The sequence below is a fragment of the Brassica oleracea genome, chromosome C1, assembly GCF_000695525.1.
Source record: "Brassica oleracea var. oleracea cultivar TO1000 chromosome C1, BOL, whole genome shotgun sequence".
Taxonomy (NCBI): domain Eukaryota; kingdom Viridiplantae; phylum Streptophyta; class Magnoliopsida; order Brassicales; family Brassicaceae; genus Brassica; species Brassica oleracea.
Window position 1 is genome coordinate 38,779,771 of NC_027748.1, and position 22,570 is coordinate 38,802,340.

The 22,570-nt window shown below is 34.6% G+C and overlaps 3 protein-coding genes and 1 long non-coding RNA gene across 5 annotated transcripts; 2 read left to right on the forward strand and 2 right to left on the reverse strand.

Moving 5' to 3' along the window:
* Positions 1 to 885: 885 nt before the first annotated feature.
* LOC106296836 (growth-regulating factor 5-like) lies at positions 886 to 3,121 on the reverse strand. Of its 2 annotated transcripts, none has more exons than XM_013733066.1 (4): positions 2,631 to 3,121; positions 1,832 to 2,345; positions 1,273 to 1,709; positions 886 to 1,193 (listed from the first exon to the last, which is right to left on the reverse strand). In XM_013733066.1, exons 1-4 carry the CDS (start codon positions 2,827 to 2,829, stop codon positions 1,186 to 1,188), a joined length of 1,158 nt encoding a protein of 385 aa, XP_013588520.1. In that variant the 5' UTR covers positions 2,830 to 3,121; the 3' UTR covers positions 886 to 1,185. The 2 variants fall into 2 exon arrangements, with proteins under 2 accessions (XP_013588520.1, XP_013588525.1); XM_013733071.1 differs by having other exon boundaries at positions 886 to 1,197.
* Positions 3,122 to 12,952: 9,831 nt separating this feature from the next.
* On the reverse strand, positions 12,953 to 14,495 carry LOC106297522. The gene is made up of 3 exons (XR_001261441.1): positions 14,346 to 14,495; positions 14,013 to 14,156; positions 12,953 to 13,057 (listed from the first exon to the last, which is right to left on the reverse strand). It is a non-coding gene; the product is annotated as an uncharacterized LOC106297522 (long non-coding RNA).
* A 339-nt stretch (positions 14,496 to 14,834) lies between these two features.
* On the forward strand, positions 14,835 to 16,970 carry LOC106332055 (DNA-directed RNA polymerase I subunit rpa49). Its single transcript, XM_013770551.1, has 4 exons — positions 14,835 to 15,325; positions 15,396 to 15,524; positions 15,955 to 16,269; positions 16,350 to 16,970. Exons 1-4 carry the CDS (start codon positions 14,897 to 14,899, stop codon positions 16,764 to 16,766), a joined length of 1,290 nt encoding a protein of 429 aa, XP_013626005.1. The 5' UTR covers positions 14,835 to 14,896; the 3' UTR covers positions 16,767 to 16,970.
* Positions 16,971 to 18,631: 1,661 nt separating this feature from the next.
* On the forward strand, positions 18,632 to 21,265 carry LOC106317470 (eukaryotic initiation factor 4A-1-like). The gene is made up of 5 exons (XM_013755285.1): positions 18,632 to 18,857; positions 19,338 to 19,407; positions 19,479 to 19,582; positions 19,655 to 20,085; positions 20,445 to 21,265. Exons 2-5 carry the CDS (start codon positions 19,340 to 19,342, stop codon positions 21,078 to 21,080), a joined length of 1,239 nt encoding a protein of 412 aa, XP_013610739.1. The 5' UTR covers positions 18,632 to 18,857; positions 19,338 to 19,339; the 3' UTR covers positions 21,081 to 21,265.
* Positions 21,266 to 22,570: the final 1,305 nt, after the last annotated feature.

The window sequence follows — 22,570 nt, forward strand, 5'->3', positions numbered from 1 at the left end:
AAAATCGAGTTTTCTCGCCAAAACCGTAAAATCGAGTTTTCCCGCCAAAACCGTAAAAAATCGAGTTTTCCCGCCAAATCTGTAAAATCGAGTTTTCCCGCCAAAACCGAAAATCGAGTTTTTCTGCCAAAACAGTAAAAAAAAACAAGTTTTCCCGCCAAAACCGTAAAATCGAGTTTTCCCGCCAAACCCATAAAAATTGAGTTCTCCCGCTAAAACCGCAAAATCGAATTTTCTCGCCAAAACCGCATAATCAAATTTTTCCGCCAAAACCAGAAAATGTGTTTTCCGTCAAAACTATAAAATCCAATTTTTTTTGCCAAAACTGCAAAATCGGAATTTTTCCGTATAAATCGTAAAATCGAATTGTTCGCCAAAACTATACAATCATATTTTTCTATAAAAAATAATTAATTAATTATATTAAGTTTAGATCCCCACTAATTTTAAGTATAACTCATTTAATAAATGGATCTTAACAAAACTATCCTTTTAAAACTCATTTAACTAAATGGGTCTAAATGGACATTTAGTTTTTTTTTAACCCATTAAAAACCCGCTAACAAAACCCATTATAACATCTCTATATTATATTTGGTTTTGATCACTCGTTTTGGCACAAGACTTTTGAGTATATATGTATACGTCATTTGATTTGTTATATACATAAAGAACATGCTACGTTCAGGATTAGAGTAAATTTTGAATTACTAAGCCATGCATGATTACCTATGCCTTTTGCATACATTTTTGTTTTCTATTTATTTCTATGAAAATAAAGACTGACACTGGAAGAAATGAAGGAAAAGAACAAGTTATATAATTCCATAAGCAACTAAAGATGCTGGCATCCTAAGAAACAAATGAACAATATATAGTGTTTCTTTCAGCTACTGTAAAATATAATAAAACGATAGCCTGGAACAAAAAAACAGCAGCCAGAAAAAGCAGGAGAAACACACACAGAGATAAATGTCGGATCAATTTTCCTGTTGGGACCTAACAGACACAAGACATAGAGAATAGAGAGAAGAAAGAGATCATTATACTAATGTATATACATATAAGGGTTCTGCAAACAGTGTCTTGTCTCAATGTTCCATGGAAATAGATGTGAAATGTGACCCTTCAAACGTGTTTGTGTGTGTGTTGGTGCAGACCCATCACTGATGCTATCTGGCCTCATCAATCAGCTACCTCAAAAATTAAGTTCGAAATAATTTAAAAAACTATCAAAACTGTTATTATCTAGTTGGATAGCACATTACATACCAGTGTCGAGTCTTGAGTGGGAAGAAAGGTCAAGCCAAGAATCTGAACTGTTCTTGTTCTGTGTCCACTCTTCACCAAAGAAATGATGAAGAGACTTCTTCGTGTCCGATGAATCTTTCTCTTCCTCTTCTTGATTAAGATGATCTTGTCTCGATGTGTATTCCAAGACAGTTCTTGTGGGTTTGTTGAACATGTCGGCGCCCAAAACAAAACATTGTTGTTGTCGATGATCTTGGTCGTTATGATGATGATGTTGAGATGAGTATGTGTGATGATGATCAAACTTATTATCAGTAGTATAGTCGTACGGATCATCCACCACTGTTGCTAACGGTTGTTTGTGATGATGGTATGGAGAATCTTGAAAGCTTCTAGAAGCTTCTGGAAAAAAAGTTCTTTCCCCAACTCCAACTCTCTCCCCAATCCCTTGAAAATATCTACAATCATAATTAAAAGTAGATTCCACATAGTATAATTTAATATCACGCCTTTCTTTTTCTAGAACTAACAAAACTTAAATAATGAACAATGGAAATGAAAAAAAAATGAGATACAGAACCTGAAGTCTTTGTGGTCAGTTGCAGAGGCTAAGACATTGAGTTGAGGAGTAGATGTGTTTTGATGAAGTGACAAAGCAGAAACATGACTAAGAGTTTGTTGTTGTTGTTGTTGCTGTTTAGGTGGAGTTGAAGGGTAAGGATAATCAAAGGAATGATTATTGAAGTAACCTCTACTGTTACTACTACCAACACCAAACCTATTGCTGTTACTGTAAGCCTCAGCTAATGGGGATGAAGAAGAAGCATAATAAGTAGTAGAAGAAGAGGACAAGGTGGGGCTTGGGATGTTGTTGGGGAAAGAGAGAGATGGTGATGTTAAAGGAGCTGTTGTCTGACTCTGATCAATAGATTTTTTGGCACGGTTTCTTCCTCTGTGCATGTGTTTTTCACAGTACTTAGAATCAGGGTGTGCTTCTCTTGAGCATCTCCATTTCTTACCATCTGTTCTTCTGCATCTCCCTGGTTCTGGATCTTGCTTCCTCCCAAATCCCATCTGGTAGCATCCCCACCCAACTGCATCAATATTTAATTAACCAAAACCCTAAAATTTAATCATGATGCATGTTGTAAAACCCTAGTTAAGACCTTAATGAAAGTTAATTATCTCATAATCACTACAAGCTTGTGAAAGTTGTCTTAGACAGAAACCCATACACTATAAGGCTGTAAACTTTAGAGGCATGAGAATCAACAAAAGATTGAAGCTTTATGCAAAGAGAAAAACAACCAGGAAATCAAGAAAGATTTAAAGAAACATATAAAAGTTTGTTGAAATTGAAATCAAAGTTTAGGGCTTACGTGGTTGGTGAGGGAGGAGTCTAGAGACCAAGGAAGAGTCCAAGCTTCTTCTAATGGAGAAGATGAGGTCTGGTGGGACAGGAACACCAGAGACCATGTACTTGTAAATTAAGGCTTGATGCTCCAGTTCTTGCCATTGAGTTGGTGTAAATGGAGGCCTCCCTATTGGTCTCCCACTATTTCCACTTAGGCTCATCATCTTTCTTGTTCCTCTCTTGCTTTCCTCAAAGGGTTATGTAGCAAAATCAAAGGAGAATAAAAAGAAGAGACAAAGAGCTTTCTTGATAGATTCAGAGATTAGCTAGGGTTCTTGAGTTTATGACACAGACAGACAAGGAAGTCCACTTTCTCTGTCCTTTTTTCTCTCTCTTTCACTCTCTAATTAAGCATATATTCCTCAGATGCAATTTGCATGAACACTAGCTAGCTTCGACCTTGTGAAAAGGCTAACCCCTCCTTTATATATATACTCTATTTTGTACTTAGGGAAGATCAAGTCATTTACAGAATATAGATTACTATACAATTACATAAGATAAGTGATCACATTCTATTACTATAAAAAAGTAGGGTTTTTTTAGGTGGTGGGGTATTAATTTATATTTGTTAACAATTAAACCAAAGAGTAATATCACCAAATATTCATAAACTAAAGTTTAAGAGAGGTATATAAACTGTGCAAAGAAAAAAAAATGTCAGATGAGGGCAAGAGCTTTTAAGGAGATTTGCCATGTAGTGTAAAATCAAAACAACATTAAAATATCCAATATTGTAAATGTCAAAATAGATAGATAAAAATGTAAGGAAGAGGGAGAAGAGTGTGGTCCTATAAAGACTGGCAAATCTGAAGAGACTCAGGCCCAGTGTTTCTGTTGCTTCTTCTGCAGCACTTGATGCTTTTGTCTCTCTGATTACTCTTTCATCTACTCTCAAATTTCTTTCATCTCTTCTCAATCTTCTTTAATATTACTCTTTTTATAAAATTATTATACCCATAAAAATGTATTTGTATTAGAAAAAGGTGCGTTGATTTTTGGAATCTTTTTTTCTTCCGTTGGGCAGATGCCATTTTCAATATCAGCTGTACCCCAGCACTTCTTCATGGCCTAAAAATGAGTGCCACTGAGCCCTAGTTTATTAAATTTAGCGAGCCCTGATATTACTGTCTTAAGACAGGAAAATCGGATAGATGAAACAACTGAGATCATAGATGTGTTGAAAGAGAATTGACGAATATATATTGATAGAAATGGGAATGAGCTTCTTTCTTCTTGTCTCACTGCACAAATCTCTGACTGGCTTACTAAAAGAAACGTAGCACTTGATATATTTTTACAATTTTACATTTTCTTACTAAAGTTTTAATAGGTTTTTCTTCGTGAGATAAAAGTATAGAAAGAAATGTAATGTGGTGTTGTTTCAAAAGCTGGCAAAATGGCAAATGAGAAAGAAAGAAAGGGTGTTTAGATGAGAAATAGAGAGCAGGGAAGAGACCATTGGATAGAGAAGGGGGACTAGGTTTGTATGGCTGCTAGTGAAGTGAAAGTACTTTTGTTCTTTAAAAAAAAAGTTTTTTTATTATAAAATTTCTTCAACAAATGTATTGTAGAATAGGAATAAATAAAGAAGAGAAATGCATGTGAAGAATCAGAAATACTTCAGAGAGGGTTTGGGTTCATTAAGTGCAGAGAAAATAAAGAGTAAGACTGTTCACTAGTCTGTTTGTTTCTCTGTCTCTTTTCACATGCTATGTCCTTTTCTCCTTTCTTTTTTGAGGCCCCCTAGATCTTTCTTCTTACACACCTACAATCTACCATTCTTTACATACTCACATACAATAAGTATATACGTAATTCACACATGCGTATAAACTTGATTCATGTTCATCAAAATTTAGTTTTCTAAAACATTTTTTTTGTTGCTAAAGTTTATGAGGATTTGTTTGGATGACAAAAAGTTTGATTGGTAACATTGCTTTTCTTTTGATAAAAATGATTCGCAACGTTGCTGTATCTTTGAGAACTTTTGATAAAAATGATTTGCTGTATCTTTGATGTATAGTATGATGCAGATAAATATTTGAAATATTTTTAAATATTTTATTATTTATTTTATTAATTATTTAGATAATTATTTTTATTATTTTAGGATTTTACGGATTTTTTTATCAAAACTCAATTTTGGAATTATGGAGAATTTGTTTGCGGAAAGCGAAGAAATAGTCTACAAAGCTATTGTTGGAGAACTAATTTTTGACGTCTATGATGATGATGATTGGATTCAATACAAATACATTGAATCTGATCTTCGTACGTTTGGGATCAAAAACGGTGTGGTCTAAACGCCTAACAAAAGTTTCCAAGTCATCAACAAGCAAGGAGTTGGATTCACGCATAAAGAGGAACATGCTACAACATGTGTTTCAGAGAAGAAAGATACACTAAGTACTTCCTCACGTTGTGATATGGTAACGCATGGAAACGTCAAATCTTCAATAAGCCATCTTTGGATTTGCAAAGACAAGATGAAGATGGATCAGTACGATGGAAGCTATTACTTTTTCCAACTTGGACGTTATTATCGTAGAAAGAAAAGAAGAAAAATATTATTTGAAGATCACAATTAAGTTTCGAGGACAATCTTCTCCGGCCCGAGAGAATGATGCAGATAAATATTTGGAATCTTTCCAAATATCTTATTATTTATTTTATTAATTATTTAGATAATTATTTTTATTATTTTAGGGTTTTACGGTTTTCTTATATATAGCTGTTTAGGTTTAAGCTTGTATTCAGATTATTGATATTTTTATAAAGAGCTTTTGTTAAGCCCTGAGAAGAGTATTATCAGCCTAGTTTTCGATAGATATGTGGATCTCAACGAGTTCAAAAAATTAAAGTTTCCTAAGTATTCTCAGAATCAATAGGTTATTTACATTATCGTAGTTTCTGCTACATTAGTAGAGAACTATGGTAGTTTCTGCTACATTAGTAGAGAACTATGAAACATAAGGAAATATTCGTGAAACTTAATGGTATAAAAGTTAAGTAAGTTTGATCCAAAAAAAAAGTTGAGTGAAAAAATAATTTACTACAATTTGGAACGATGAAGATAAATTATTTTTAAAGTGGTGTAATTGTTAAGTACAACTTGAGATTTTGTATAGGGGAATTATAGATGCAATTAACCATCACACTATACACTTTTCAAGAAAATACGTGCTGTTGTACGTAGATACATAAGATGGTATCTAAATACATAGAGCGCTAAACATGTAGATAGATCTATAGGGGGTTGTCAAAGTGACGATCTTGATGTGAATAAGGTAGATGAAGAAGGTGGAAAGACCTTTGAATCAAGAGCCATTTTAAACCACAAGAAGCATGATTAATCCGGGTTCTTAATTTGAGGTTCTTAACTCATGATTTGATATAATTTTTTATTTTTTACACTTTTCGTAAGAGCCGGCTCTTATATCTTTTATTTAAAAGACGGATCTTAGATTTTCTTAGTTAAAAACTAAAAAAAAGTTAAGAAACGGTTCTTATCCGAAGTTAAGAATCTCTCCCTAAAAACATGGATTAATCATGGTCTAAAGGAACTTTCGGTTTGAGTTTCCGTAAAATCTTTAGCCCACAATTATATACGCATATATAATATATACATACAAATATATGTGTATTAAAGACCCAAAATCAAAGGAACCCCAATAATCATGTCATAAGTTTCCATTATGCATCATCAAACATCATCTTTTCTTTTCTTTTTTCTTTTCAAATTGTTTTTATTGTGTTATACTTTCAAGAAACTAAAATTTAAAATCGAAAGTGCATATATATAGGTGATGACGGGTGGGTAAGGCGGATACTATAGGGCAAGAGACCTACCTTCTTCTCACCCTCTGACTCACTTTCATGACATAGACCCTATCTACCACTCTTTTCATGCCTCTAGGGTTCTTTACGAGTTATTTATTTGCCTAATATAAAGCGCAATATAACATTTTTTATCTATACAATCACATAAATTCCAACGGTTTGCCGGAATACTAATCTCTCTCATAGTGAAATGCTTACCATATCTTTTGTAAACCTTTATTGAAAGAATGTGAATAAAGTCGTTGTTTTCTTTGTTAACCAAAATTATTATTTCTTTCTTCGAATTTAGAGTCTTTAGACTATAACAATGTCCATTTGGAAAATGCAAATATGCGCTGTAATGATTAGTTCACTAGACCACTACTAGACTTTGGCCATGATTCACATAAAACATTAGTAACCAAACGAATATATATTAGTAGTGACTAAACAATGCAACCCCATACAATTAAGTAATCAACCTTAAATCTTATATGATTAGACACATTGATAACACCGTAAGTCATGTTATACGTAGGTTCAAGCCACATGATACTCCTCTTTGTTAAGGTCCAGGAGATGGCAGCAACGGTCACAACAACAACATATGAAACAAATAATTAAGTCGAACTAAAACCGAACTAGTTAACATACGAGTAGTAAAACTGGAATCTCGATCCAAAATCCCACTTAAATCATCAGACTAAACCAAATGCGATGGCAAAGAAAAACGCTGCCAACATACAAAGAGCCGCTGTAAGCCTGTAACCATATTTATTTTACAAGGATCGCCATTATCATCCGGTTCCTAAATAAAAAATATATCGTTAGATTTTTTTTATCTTAAATAAAAGTTAAAACTAACAGTTCTTGCACGTTGCACACAAAAAAAAAAACAGTTCTTGCTCAAGTTTTTCGAGCCTCCAGATTAAAAAAATTGATTTATCATAGACTCGTATAGTCCTTTCGTTCAACCAAATAGTGACGAACGAGTCAGTACATTTTATCCAATCAGACCAATTGATTTGTTGAATTAATTATCTTAGTCAACCACTGAACCGATATAATCATATGTCATGTCCAAATCACAATGAACAACATACTCTTCTCCCCTTGTGAATTCATATGATAGAAATACTCATTTTCATTAAAATATACAAATTATTATAATTTATCTACTAGTAGTTAATGATCAAATACGAGTTGTGGCATACTCTTAAATCATTAGTAGAATGATGCCCATAGAAACAGAAAACGAAACCGTACTGGTAATAACCATTCCAAACCATTGAACTCTCGTGCTCCAATACCGAAGTCCCCGCTTTGGCCGCACAATATTGACCTCCGGAAGTCACTGCGTATGCCGTATGCCGTATGCCGTATGCCGTATGCCGTATGCCGTATGCCGTATGCCGTCACTAACATTTTAGAAACTCAAGGCAAATATATTAAAATTCAAGACTTATAAAAATATAGATAATATACTTTTACAAAAAAAGAGTTAATATACCAACAAAAATAGATCCAAATTTTTTATATACATTAATTTTAATTAAAAACAAAATATAATGGTACAAACTTAATATAAAATTATATAAGTGATTGTGAACATCTTTATCATATATAAATTAAATACATACATTGTAGATGTAAAGTTTCAAGTGGTTCCCTGGAGTAAGATAGTGTGGTTCTCCCAGGGGATCCCTCAATACAGCTTCATAACTTGGCTGGCTGTAAGGAACATGCTCTTTACGAGCGATAGAATGCGCAGCTGGGGTATGCAGCAGCATTGTACTTTATGTGGGGAACCTGATGAAACTCGTGATCACCTTTTCTTTGCTTGCCCATTTAGTTACACCGTGTGGGATAATGTGGCTGGTCGGTTATTGGGGCGCGCAGCGAATGGATCCAGACTGGTCTGATAGTACTCTTCGATCTATCTCAACCTCACGGTTCTCCCCTATGGACTGGGTTTTGATCAGACCGGCGTTTCAGATGGTCATCTACCATGTTTGGAAGGAGCGCAATGGGAGAAGGCATCAGAAACCTTGGTCTACAACAGCTTAGGTCACTCGCTCCATTGATAGGATGATGCGGAATCGAATCTCCTCACTCAAGTACGGGCCGAGCCACAAGTTTGAAGGGCTACGTCGCCGATGGTTTGAAGTGGCTCCTTAGTTTCATATAGCAATCTCAAATCTCTTTCTTTGAACCTTTTCTCATATTCTTGGCATAGCTCATTCTTTTTAGTTTATTCTTTATGCAAATGTTATCTCACATATCAATAAATATCAAATTTCATCAAAAAAAAAAAAGAGTTTCAAGTGATAAACAAAAATACAATATTAACGAAAAATATTTTATAAAAATATGGAAATAACAAAAAAGTAAAAAATCATCAAAATACAAAGAAATTACCGATAATAAATAAAACTAAAATAGAAAATATCATAAAGGAATATGATGATGTCAAACAGATTAAACCAAATAAATATATAATTATTATTAATTAGTTGATTAATAAAATATAAAATTAAAATATACTTAGTTAACCATTTAAATATAGTAAAAATATATGTTGAGACCACAAAATTTGTTATATGAAAAAAAACTAAGCCAACATCTTTTTAAAGGCATTGATGAATACAATGCAAGTCTTCAGTGAAAACACATTCGAGAGTCTATTCAATGTAGAAATTGATTGTTATGTAATACTAACTCTGTTCCCGAAAGTAAGATTTTTTAAAACTTTTTTTCGTTCCACAAAGATAGATTTTCTATATTATTAATGTACTTTTTATACTTTTGAGAAACATTAATTAAGAATATTTGAATTGATTAAATTTCATTGGTGGAAATTTATTGGAAAGTGTATAATAAAGTAACAAATAAATTAAATTATAAACATTTATTAAATTCTTAATAAGCGTGAATACTCTAGAAAATCTTACTTTCGGGAACGGAGGGAGTATGTGTTTTTAAAATCATTGTTATTAAACATGTTATTTTATAATGTATTTTAAAATTCAATATCACTGGAAATAAATGAACCAGTGAATTTTAAGAGATTTTGGTGATCGAAATGTTGACTTACTCATTTTAGTTTTTGTTTTAGCCGTCAATAATGCATTCTAGTGATCAAAAGATTGACTTCAACTTGTCCATGATATATACTCACTCCGTTTCATTTTAGTTGGCGTTTTAGGTTTATGCATATTGATTAAGAAAATATTTAATTTTGCATATTTTCAAAATAAAAACATCATTACCTATGCACCGAACTATATTTCAACCAATAGAAAAATAAATTAGAATATATTATTGATAAAATTTGCATTAAAACTTTAAAACGACACTTATTTTTAAACGGAAATTTTACTCTATAATGATAATTAAATTGAAACAGAGAGAGTAATTAGTTTTAGTGTGAAGTTTTATGTTATGGTTGGAGAAAAAAAAATAGTGTTAAAACCACAATAAAATAGTGTGATTTTAACATTAAAATATTGTTATGAGTTGGAGATGTCCTTAAAATTTAAAGTCTTTAAGGGACTATTATGATTGTAGCTGTTTAATGGTTGACTGATGTTAATTCAACAAACTGCTCTGACAATTGGTAAAACAAATTAGGGCTGAACATTTTATCCGTTAAATTTAATTCGATTCGTTATTCGTTTCGATTCGATCCGAAAATTCCGGATATCCGTAAACTTTCGAATCAAAGCAAATACTAAAAATCAATATCCGTTAAAATCGAAGCAAATCACAAATATTAAAATTTTGGAAAGCGGATATCCGATCCGGAAATATATAAATACATGAATATCTTGATTATATTTAAAGTTTTTAATGTATAAAATTATATAATTATTATTCTAACATATGATTTGATAAATTCTATTCACATTATTACTTATATAAAAGTATTACATAAAAGGAAGAGCACACATTTATCATAATTATAATTTTTTCTTAAGTTTTGTGTTATTATAATTGTTAACTAAGTTCAAAAAAATTTACAAAATATGTAGATTCACTAATTATTTTAATTTTTATCATATATATCATGCAAAAAACAATTTTACAAAACAAATTTGTATCAATTTTTTTAAGATTATTTGTATTAATCAAAACATATGAGATATCCGTAAGTATTTGTAAATATCCGCAAATATCTATTTATTTTCCGGATATCCATTTTTCCGAATATCCGTATTTTTCCGAAGCAAAGCAAATCGAAAAATTAGATATCCGTGACATACGAAGCAAATCACAAATACCTTCAAAAACCCGGATATCCGATCCGTGTCCAGGCCTAAAACAAATAAATAAGTATTGTAAATCTTTTGGCCAAAAAAGTATTGTACATCTGTCCAATTTGACAAAACGACAACATTCTATGATAAATCGATTTCATAAATTAGATCTAATGTTTGTTTGGAGGCTCAAAATATTTGAGCAAGAACTCTTACGTTTTAAGATAACAATGAAATTAACATTCTGATGATATTTGTCATACAGGAACCGGATGATAATGGCGATACTTGTAACATTTATGGTAGCAGCGGTTCTTTGTATATCAGCAGCGTTTTTCTTTGCCGTCGCATTGGTTCAGTCTGATGATCAAATAATCATTTATATACTAATGATTTATTTGGGATTTTGGATCGTGTTTCCAGTTATAATACTCGTAAGTCAATTAGTTCGGCTTTTAGGTTGGCTTATTTGTTTCATCTGTTGTTGTTGTCCACGTCGACGACGATCCCCTCGACGGTTGTTGCCATTGGCTCCATCTCCTGCTCATTGACGTACTAACATGTGGCTTGAACCCACGTATAAAATGAGTTGTGGTGTTATCAATGTGATCACTATTAGGTGCTTAACCTTAAATCTCATAAGAATGTATGTATGATGTACATTCTTATAAGATTTAAGGTTAAGCACTTAATATTATGGGGGTTGTATATATTGTTTAATCACTATACTATATTCGTTGGGTTACCAATTCTATGTGAATCATGGCCAAAGCATCTTGTGATAAGTCTAGTAATGGTCGATCATTATTTTACAACTGCAGTGTAATAGCGTTTTTCTAAACACAATCAACAGTTTTGTGTACCATCTTGTCGCAACTTAGAACACTAAACACATTTCTCATAAAAATTGCAAAAGTATTAATCATCTACAAATCATTATAACTTATACTAGCTAGTAACTAATATCTATGAGTTGTGGCATATACAATTAAATTATCTATTGGTACCTGAGTCTTAAGCCGCTGATGACTAGTAGAATGAGGCTCATTGAAGCAGAAAATGAAATGGTACTGCTAATAACCAATCCAAGATAGAGACCACGCTTGGAACTCTCGTGCTCCAATGCCGAAGTCCCCGCTTTCGCCTTACAAACTGATGAAGTGCCGGAAGAACAGTTATCATTCTCCCATACGCCACCAGGAGGACTAACCATAACTTGAAAACTCATAACCAGTCACCTTGACGGTTTAGATACTTTACAAAACATTCCGATGATTCTTCGTATTCATCTTGGTTACCCTCCATTATTCAAAGCTATAGTTATCTCACAAAGAGTTTTTGTTTCTTGGTTTCTTATGTATATATATGCAACTTCTCTTTTCATTGAGGTTATAAAGGAAAATATAATGAGTTTTGTGTTTCGTAGGAAGGAAGATAAAAAAATCTTGTTTGATCAACCAAAGTCTTTATTTGAAAGTATTTAGTTTGCTGATCATGGAGTCAACGATACTGACATTAGGGAAGAGACATCATTGGATGTTTTGTTTGTTTGTTTTGTAAATAGAGATATTTAGGTTTTCACCACCCCTCGAATATGGTGGTCAGAAATTGAACTTTTCCTTGTAGTGACACCATCAATTTTTACTATCAAATTGTTACGTATGCAAACGCAAACGAAATCTGTATATGTTCATCAAAATTAACGAAATCTGTCTTGTTCAATAATTTACAAAAAAAGAAGAGTATTCTTTATTTCTATTTTTTTCTCTTTGCTTTTTTTCTTTTCTTTTCTTTCCTTTTCATTCTTCTTGTTTTTAATGGTTATTAATTAGTTAGAAGCTTAGAGGCATGAAGTTGTGAACAAAAGAAAAAAAAATATAGTTAGAGGGGTTAGACCATCTCCATTGGTTAGAACCCTTAATGGGTTCTTAAAATTAATTTAATTATTAATTGTGTACTTTATAAAGTTTAGAACCTTTAATATTGTAATTTGTTTTGAAAAGGTCCATTGGGAGAACCCGTATAAGGTTCTTAATTTTTTTTTTTAGAAATTAAATTATTAAATTTAAATTTTACAAAACTTATAAATTATTAGATTTCATAAAATTCAAACAAATATAACATAAAAACATATTAAAAATAGAAATACAAATTTATAATAAATTTTTTAAAACAAATATAAAAAAATGTATAAATCTAGGTGGTACTTGGAAAACCATATACCTTCATATCTAAAGAAAAGTTTCCTGACTGTTTTCTTGTAGCCACCTTTCTTGAGATGGAAGTTCAACCATTCGAGTCAAAATCACCAGCCCTGCACATGAACAGACTACTATAATAAAAAGGAAATAGTCAAGCTTAATATTCTAAAACTCAGAAATGCAACAGATCTCACTCATGGAGCTGCGATTCATGAGGATTACATTTCCAGACCTCTATGAATTCTCTATTGATGCTCAGAATGTATCCAAAATAGAAGAAAAGGACTCACCAGTGCATAAATAACGATGAGCTGAAGTTGGTAAATCGATATCAAAGGTCATCAAATCAGTTTAGTATAAACAAAATAGGTTTAAACATGTACTCATTAGTAGTTGCATCATATTAATTTGGTAAATTGTACAGGTCTATATTTTGAATCATAATATGACACTCCTAAACAGTTCTTGGATATTTATACACGACTATTTCTAATATCGTTAGCATAGAAAAGAGAGGAGAACATGTGAACGTGAGGTTAAAGAAAGGGCAAATCTTCAAAATATCACTTTTCTAAGTTTATATCACAAAAATAGCACTCAAAAACTAAAATGACCAAAATAGCATTATATATTTTGAAAATTTTAATTTTTTTATTTTTTAAAATTTGAAATCTTATCCCCAAAACCTCATTTCTCAACTCTAAACCTTAAACCCTAAATTATAAACCCTAAACCCTAAACCCTAAACCCTAAATTCTAAACCCTACCCTTTAACTCTAAACCCTAAATTTGTGACTTTTGATAAAACATTAAGTACTATTTTTGTAACTTTTGACCTTGAATGCTATTCTGAGAACAAAAACTTGATTTAATGCTATTTTTATCTTTTTGCCTTAAAGAAACATATCTACTCTGGAGGAGATGCTCTGTTTCTTCACATATGAAAACAAAAACAAAACAACAAGGCAGTGACGATTCTTTTTAATTACCACTAAAACAAAAGTTAAATATTAAGAAGAAGCATTATAAAAGAATCATAGACATTGCAGAAAACAGAGTGAGACTGACTCGCTGGTGAAATTGATGAAGGAGCTGAAGCTAAAGACCCAGAGAGGAAGAGGAGAATGATGATACCCAGAAGCAGAAAGTAATCCCTTTTCTTCATTGAAGTCACATATTGTGTCTACCTTGAAACATCTCCGTGCTTTGATTCTAGGAACCGATGATGCATACACAAAAAAAAAAAGATGAATACAATTTGATTCAACTTGCAATCAACTCGAAATCCCTAATTTCGCTTCTCAAACAAAAACCCTAATCATTACCCAACGAAACCAAATTTAAATTCCAACGAGATTCACAAACTTCAAATCATTACAAAAAAATACAAAGAATTCAAACCTTCAAGATGATTTCATGGATGGATTTGGAGAAGGAGAGAAGACGAGATTTCTCACACAAAAAAAACCGACGAAGAGAGAGACGACCAATAGAAACAAGAAGCCAATATGCGTGTGCCACGTAGGCGGTTCTTACCAATTCTACTTACCCTTAATTTAGCACCGGTTCTAACTAATTAATGCTTTTTTCATTTATTTTTTTTGCATTTTTACTTTAGAACTCTTCCCTAGACACACCGATGGAGGTGTTCTTAGAGCCAAAATGGGAAATGAGATATTCACACAGCATGTAGTTTTGATGTTTCTAATGCACTACGTGTTGTTTTGTGTTTTAAAACAGAAAAAAAAAAAACGCCGCGCTGGTTTCTTACTTTCTTTGACGTCGTTAATAACGGAGGGGGTTTATCGTAAAATCAAAACTAAATGAGTACTTTTATTAAGTCGGCTCAAATATAAGGACTTACTTCGCAAATTTCCCAAAACACACTCGATCAAAATTAGGGTTTAAGCAGTTTCAGCAACTCTCTCTCTCTCTCTCTCTGCTCTTCAGCCATGGCGGACAAACACCAAAACGACTACATGGACGAAGGAGACGATTTCAAAACCCCGCAACCTCTCGAGAAGAAGAAGAAAAAGAAGAAGAAGAAGACAACAACAATCGAAACAGAGAGCCAAAGATCAATAGACATCACCGTGAAACAAATCTCCGAGAAGGCCGATAGAATCTCTCCGATCGTGGCCTACTTCTCCTCGGGATACGATCCTTCAGCACAATCCAGAGAATCCCCGAAGGTCGCGGTTTACCAGACTGCGTCGAGGAAGAGGACCAGGGTCGTGGTGAGCCCGCCGGGGTCGAACGTGGAGTTCGTGGGTTCGAGTCACAACGGAGAGCAAATCGCTAGGCAGACTTGTGTCAGTGTGCTAGGCGTTTTGGATAAAGAGACTCAGACGCTGAGGATTCTTCCCATTGCTCACCAGAAGGTTTGTTAAAGTAGAAAAGATTTGGTAGCTTTGAGAAATCAAGAATCAAGATTTGATGATTGTTTTGCAGGTGTTGAGATTAGACACAAGAGTTAAAGCTAATGAAGCAGCTGATTCAGAAGCTGCGGAGGAGGATGGTGAAGAAGAAAAAGCTGACCCTAGCCTCCACACTTTCTGGACCAAGAGAGCTATTTTAGACGTACGTCTCTCTTTCTCTCTGTGCTACATATAGGTCTTGGCTTGGAACATTGCTTATAGCTAATCAAGAAGTAGCTAGGCTTTTAGGTTTAGTGGCTTTAGCTAATTATTGATTTATTTTTAGGTTTAATTATAAAATTATTTTTATGAATTAATTTGTGGATTTGTTCAAAACATTATTGCATAATTTAACAGAATTTAGACTAGTTAAGATTGTTTTAAACCGATTTAGAATAGTTTAAACCAAGTTGATAGATCTGAATTTAAGAAAATCGTTTCGGCTAAAGATTGATTTGCTTCCTAGATCGATTTTTAGATGAATTTGAACCGATTTGGAATTGAGTTGCTGCATAGATTGATTTTTGGAACTATGGTTTAATCCTTTGTTTTACATCAATCGTTGAGAGGAGGATTGTTCTGTTTGCCTACAGGATAAGAAGAGGAAAGCTAGGATTCTAAGAGATGATCCCGAGGCACAGAAGGCACTTGAAGGTAAGCTTGACCAAGTGGAGGTTAACACTAGTGCTCTTGAGAACACTAGCGCCGTTGTTGCACGCAACATTCCTCCTCACAACGCATCTGCGACGAATCCGAGAGAAGCTTATCCTATAGAACAGATTATCGAAAATGGAGAGTGGTCCTTCCTTCAGGATGTTTACTGGCTTCTCCAAGAAGAAGCTGGAGCAGCGACCGACGGTTACCCTGCTTTTGTCCGTAACCGGTTGTTCAGGTTGCGCGATAACAAGGTAACTTCTTGATCCTTTTTCTTGGGAGTGTGCTTATTGGTAACACTTGTATATCATCTTGGTCTACTTGCACTTTGCAGGATGAGACTGAGAAGGAGACGGTTGCTGGTATCTTAACGTTCATCACACATCTGATAAAGTTCAAGGACGTAAATTCGATGGTTGGTTTAGATTCGGCTAGGAGCCACAGATTCCCGCCAACCATCCGTGATAAATGTAATAGATTGTTCAAGGATTCTGAAACATCCAGGTTACCTGATGACAAGATCAACCTTCTGATAAGTTACGTTCTTGTGCTCACCCTTCACGTGGACAAGTTCAAGACCGACTTCGAAGACATAGCTAAGGATCTGAGGATGAGCTCAGTTGATCTGAGGAAGCATTTTGAGAACCTTGGGTGCAAGTTCGCGGTTGAGAACTCAATTCGTGTTGCGACGTTACCGGTTCCTCTCAAGTTCCCGCAGATAATGCGGAGGAGGATGAAGAGACAACGATAGATGGAGAGATGGGCCTAGGAAGAAAAGTTGTTCTGTTTGCTCATTTTTGCTGTTGAGATGTGATTTTAATTTATGTTTCTGTTGTTGGTTTAGTGACTTTTCGTGCTGATATGTGTTACACCATTGCCACCATAAGGGAATTTGACGATGTATAAGACTATTAGCTCTGTTTTTGTTTGGTTCAAATATGCGGCTTCTTCTCTCTTCTCCAAAGTATCAGTTTCAGATAGCCAAAGAGACGAAAAAAAAACACTCATCTGTAAAAGATTTGGACACATGATTTTATTTTAAGACAGATCTGTAGAATGTTCCTTCCAGTCAGAAGAAACAGTTTTGCTTTCGGAGAACCATTATTAGTGAGCAATGACCGAATCTTAATCTAAACCTCAAAACATTCAGGCTACAAAGCCTCTTGAAAAGAATTCAGTTGACTCCTAAGGCTGCATATAGAAATAGTTGTCTACCATCCATTAACTGAATCAAATTACATCATCAATGGAAACGTAATACTTTCCCCCATCATTCTGTCAACACATCCTCAGTGTGACCTGTCAAAACCATACAATAAAAAATAAATCCTTGAAACAGGGGGAAGTTTGGCTTATAGTACAAAACAAAGACCAAAAAAAAAAAAAGGTTCAAAGTAATCTAGATATCACACAAGCAATCAAAGATATAAGGTTGAATAAGTATTTGGCATATGAGTGTGGGGATATCAACATAGTCCAAAGCTAAAAAAACACAGAGAATGGTACATGATTTTTTGGCATAGCTGAGAAAGGAAAAAAGAAAAGAAAGGGATGACATTACTGGCACTACATTTCGAAATTGTCTCCACTGGGGAATAATTCAGGCGAATCTTGAACATATCTGAAGACCAAGAGCAAAAAATCATAAAAACATACTAATTATCGATTATAAACTCCATGATCATTTAAAGAAATTAATATTGTTATGTTCTTCAGTGTGAATGTCAAAGTTTGGACTATTCCAGACTCAGGAACAAGAAATGACCATATATGTTCATCAAATGAGCTAGGGGACAGTAAAGAAGGTGACACTTATTGACCACAGCATGGTCACGCCGCAGTGAAGTGGAAACACTTTCAGCTGTAGAGACTTTCTCTAGCTATTCATCCACAAGAAGAGCACAGTTAATAATACCACAACTGCCGATCATAAAGTCAAAAGCTACTAACAATTAAACTTCGACATAGTACAAGGAGCTCACTAAAGTTCTAAATAGTGAATGCAAAAATACCCATGACTAAACCAACAACTACCAAGTTAGATGAAAAAATCAAAACCAAGATATTCAATCCACATACGGAAGATCAGATACAAACTATCAAAAGATATTAAATGAGAAACCTATGGAATGACTGATGATACGTGATGAGAGGAGACATTATCAAGTAAACAGTCCCACATCGAGTGAAATCGAAATTATTGATTCTGATACCATATTAGTAATTGAACTAACTTATACCAAAAACTATATAAAACATTAAAACAAGGAGATTTACCACACATTTATATATATATATTTTTTTGAACACAGACCAGACATTTATATATTACACCAGACTGTTAAAGTCTCAATGAACGGCAGGGATTAGTCAAAACTATGGCCGATTTTAAAAAGAGATTAGGCCCATTGGTCTTGAGAATCTATTAATTGGTAAAAAGTTATCGTAAAAAGATTAATTAAATAAGATTATTATGAAAAGACCAGTGAGTTTAGGACACGACCGAGTCTTGTGACAATCCTTGTCCGGATCCAAAAGCAAGTAAAATAAAAGGCTAAACAGGGGTAAAACAGGAATTCCACATAAGAATAGGAGAAGGTTTCCTCTGGAGAAAACCCTAAGAAGACTCTTAACATATAAAGATAGCAACGCCTTTTCTCTCCGCCTCTTTACAATATTCAACACTCTCAAAGGCTCTCAATCTTCGCTCTCTTTCTCTCGCTCGTTGTCTCTCTCACTTTCGCGGTTTAGATCTGAGTTTGGGGAGATACAAGCTCCCCTAAGTTAACAACAAAGCACTCTACTTTCGCTTCCTTCAGCTACCAAATCAATTTCTCTCCAGGTTTGCATCAGATTCGTCTATCTTCTCTCGTTCGTTTCCTGTGATTCTGGATTCGAATTTCTTGATGTTTTTCTCCGATTAATGATTCGGTCTTTATTGGGTTCTGATTCAGTTGATAGATATTGTTTGAAAGATTATAACTTTATTCGATTTATTGATATTTACCGACGCTTTTAGATCGTTTACCTAATAGAATAGCATCATCTTGAAGCTCTAATGTTTAACTCGATGCTTGGTCTGTTTGCTTGTCTGAATGAAACTTGGAGGAATAGGCTGAATGGTTTTGTCTATAATATTGGACCAATCCATGGCCTTTTTTGAAACATTCTCTCCGGACATTAATTGAGACAGATATTAATGCTTGCTGTCTATCTCTATAGACTTGGAGTTTGGCTTTCTTGTCACATTTTTCCTCTGTAATAATATTTTTGGTAGTTTGTTTCTGTTATGTTTACTGTTGTTGTTGTGCTGTGTTATTAGTCATGGCAGGATCCGCACCAGAAGGCACACAGTTTGATGCTCGTCAGTTCGACCAGAAGCTTAACGAAGTGTTAGTCTTCTTACTCTTATCTTCATCACTTCATATAAGTGTTATACTAATTTGTATTGTGTTTGATACAGTCTCGAGGGACAAGATGAGTTCTTCACCTCTTACGACGAGGTTCACGACAGCTTCGACGTCATGGGTCTCCAAGAGAATCTCCTGAGAGGCATTTACGCTTACGGTACTCAACAAAGCTTTTGTTTATTATTATTATTATCTATCTCTCTTTTAAACATCACCTCATGTGTGTTAGGTTTTGAGAAGCCATCTGCAATCCAGCAAAGAGGAATCGTCCCGTTCTGCAAAGGCCTCGACGTGATCCAACAAGCCCAATCTGGAACGGGCAAAACCGCCACCTTCTGCTCCGGCGTCCTCCAGCAGCTGGACTTCGCCATCGTCCAGTGCCAAGCCCTCGTCCTCGCTCCAACCAGAGAGCTCGCCCAGCAGATCGAGAAGGTCATGAGGGCACTCGGCGACTACCTCGGCGTCAAGGTCCACGCCTGCGTCGGCGGGACCAGCGTCCGCGAGGACCAGCGCATCCTCCAGGCCGGCGTTCACGTCGTTGTCGGCACCCCGGGGCGTGTCTTCGACATGCTGAAGCGCCAGTCCCTCCGCGCCGACAACATCAAGATGTTTGTTCTTGACGAGGCCGACGAGATGCTCTCCCGCGGGTTCAAGGACCAGGTTTGTTATACCTATTTGATTCATATAGTACTTATATTTTAAAATAGCTTTTTTTTTTTGTTTTTCGTTCTATAATAAATTTTAATGAACATTAATTCACATATTTTCTATAAAAATATTTGAAAATTGTAGTAGTATATTTTTTTCTCAACATATTTTGTTATAAATAAAAAGAAAATTTAATCTATTGTTAAAATTGGTTTATTATGAGCTATTAAAAATTTCAAAGATTTCTAATGACATTTTATAAATAACACAAACTTAATGTTAGTTCTATACTATGATCCTGTTTTAATAAGATTGATGAAATTATATTTATATTTAAACTCTGATCTAACTTTGTTTCTGGTGTTTTGTAGATCTACGACATCTTCCAGCTTCTCCCACCAAAGATCCAAGTCGGCGTCTTCTCGGCGACCATGCCCCCGGAGGCTCTCGAGATCACGAGGAAGTTCATGAGCAAGCCGGTGAGGATCCTGGTCAAGCGCGACGAGCTGACCTTGGAAGGTATCAAGCAGTTCTACGTCAACGTTGAGAAGGAGGAGTGGAAGCTCGAGACGCTCTGCGACCTCTACGAGACGCTCGCCATCACTCAGAGCGTCATCTTCGTGAACACGAGGAGGAAGGTGGACTGGCTCACCGACAAGATGAGGGGGCGTGACCACACGGTCTCGGCGACTCACGGAGACATGGACCAGAACACGAGAGACATCATCATGAGGGAGTTTAGGTCCGGGTCCTCGCGTGTGCTCATCACCACTGATCTCTTGGCTCGTGGTATCGATGTTCAGCAGGAGTCTTTGGTTATAAACTACGAACTGCCGCCTCAGCCTGAGAACTACCTTCACCGTATCGGAAGAAGTGGGAGGTTTGGGAGGAAAGGTGTGGCGATCAACTTTGTGACCAAGGATGATGAGAGGATGCTGTTTGATATCCAGAAGTTTTACAACGTGGTTGTTGAGGAGCTTCCTTCCAACGTTGCTGATCTGCTTTGAGGAAGAAGAAAAGGTCTCTTTCTTGTTACACAAGGCACTCTTTGATCTGATTTTGATACCTATTGTCTCTCTTTCCATCAGCGTTTATTGTTATATCTCTTTAAATTTCTAAGAACGTATCTCTCTCTTTGTGACAATTTTCTAAGAACGTATCTCTCTCTTTGTGACAATTTTTATTTCTTAAATCATATGGAGTATTTTATTTTCTTGTCTATTTCAATTCCCTGGTATGTTTTGTCTTTTTATTTTGTATCAAACCAGAGCCCTTTTTGTTGAAGTTTATTTTAAAATAAGTTTTCGCATTTCTTGGTATTGAGGTATGTAGCATGGATTAAATGCTTTATTAGTCACAACAAAACTTTTAAACCAAATGAATATATTCAGAGTTTTAGTTTAAAAATCAGCGTACTCGTACATGCATCAATCCACAAAAACCAAACACGACAAACAAAACATGAATGACTTTTTTACCAAAAAAAAACATGAATGACTTGCACCAACTTTACTTGTTCAGAAAGTATTTTTCTATAAGGAAGCTTTATAACCTAATTGTTATACGTTAATTAAAAAAATAGAAAGAAAATTTAGAAACCTACGTTGCTTTTATATTGTTTTTATAAAGAAACAATCGTTACGTTAATTTCCTTTAAAAACTTATTAAAGACGTTACAGTGATAAAGAAAATAGAGACAATTCTTGTTCGTCAGACCAAACTCAAATCACGTTGCCACCGTTGAGAATAACAAGAAAAAAATGGAGCCAACAGCTGCAACAGCTGCCGCAGCCGCGTATGGAAACCGTTTCCGAGACGCAGCTGCGGTGAAAGGTTACATCGAAGATTCAGCCGCTGATCAGACAAATGATTACCAGATGAAGATAAAGAAAAGTAAAAGCGTTCCAAACGGGGATGGTGCGGCGTCAAGGAGCTGGAGTTTCAGCGATCCGGAATCACGTAGGAAGAGAAGAGTAGCTGGCTATAAGGTTTACTCAGTTAAACAGAAGATGAAAGGATCCATTAGAAAAAGCTTTAAATGGTTCAAAAACATTATAGGTACTTGTTGAAATATTGTGACTTTCTTTCTCAATATATATATAAATATGTAAAACGGTGAATCTGTTTGTGTTGAGTTTGCTAAATATCTGTAATACATACAAGAAAAACAAGAATTGAGTTTTCGTTCGTAAGATATACTCTTTGAATGAGACTAGTCTCTCCATATCTACCTGTGAATCTGCTTCTATACTTCAAGATTACCAGTATTATAGTATACAAGCAATTTCATTTTAACTTTCACATTTTATAATTAGAAAACAGTAGTTGTTACAAGTCTTGCAATAGTGATGTTGATAATTTAAAAGAGAGACCTGTGAATATATGATATGTTAATTGTGTGTAAATTAAGGAATAAAATGAGATTCATTAAGGGGCACAATGGCATCTCCAACCCTCAGGTTTGTAATTAGCATAATGAGAGAGGTGGGGGCTTGAA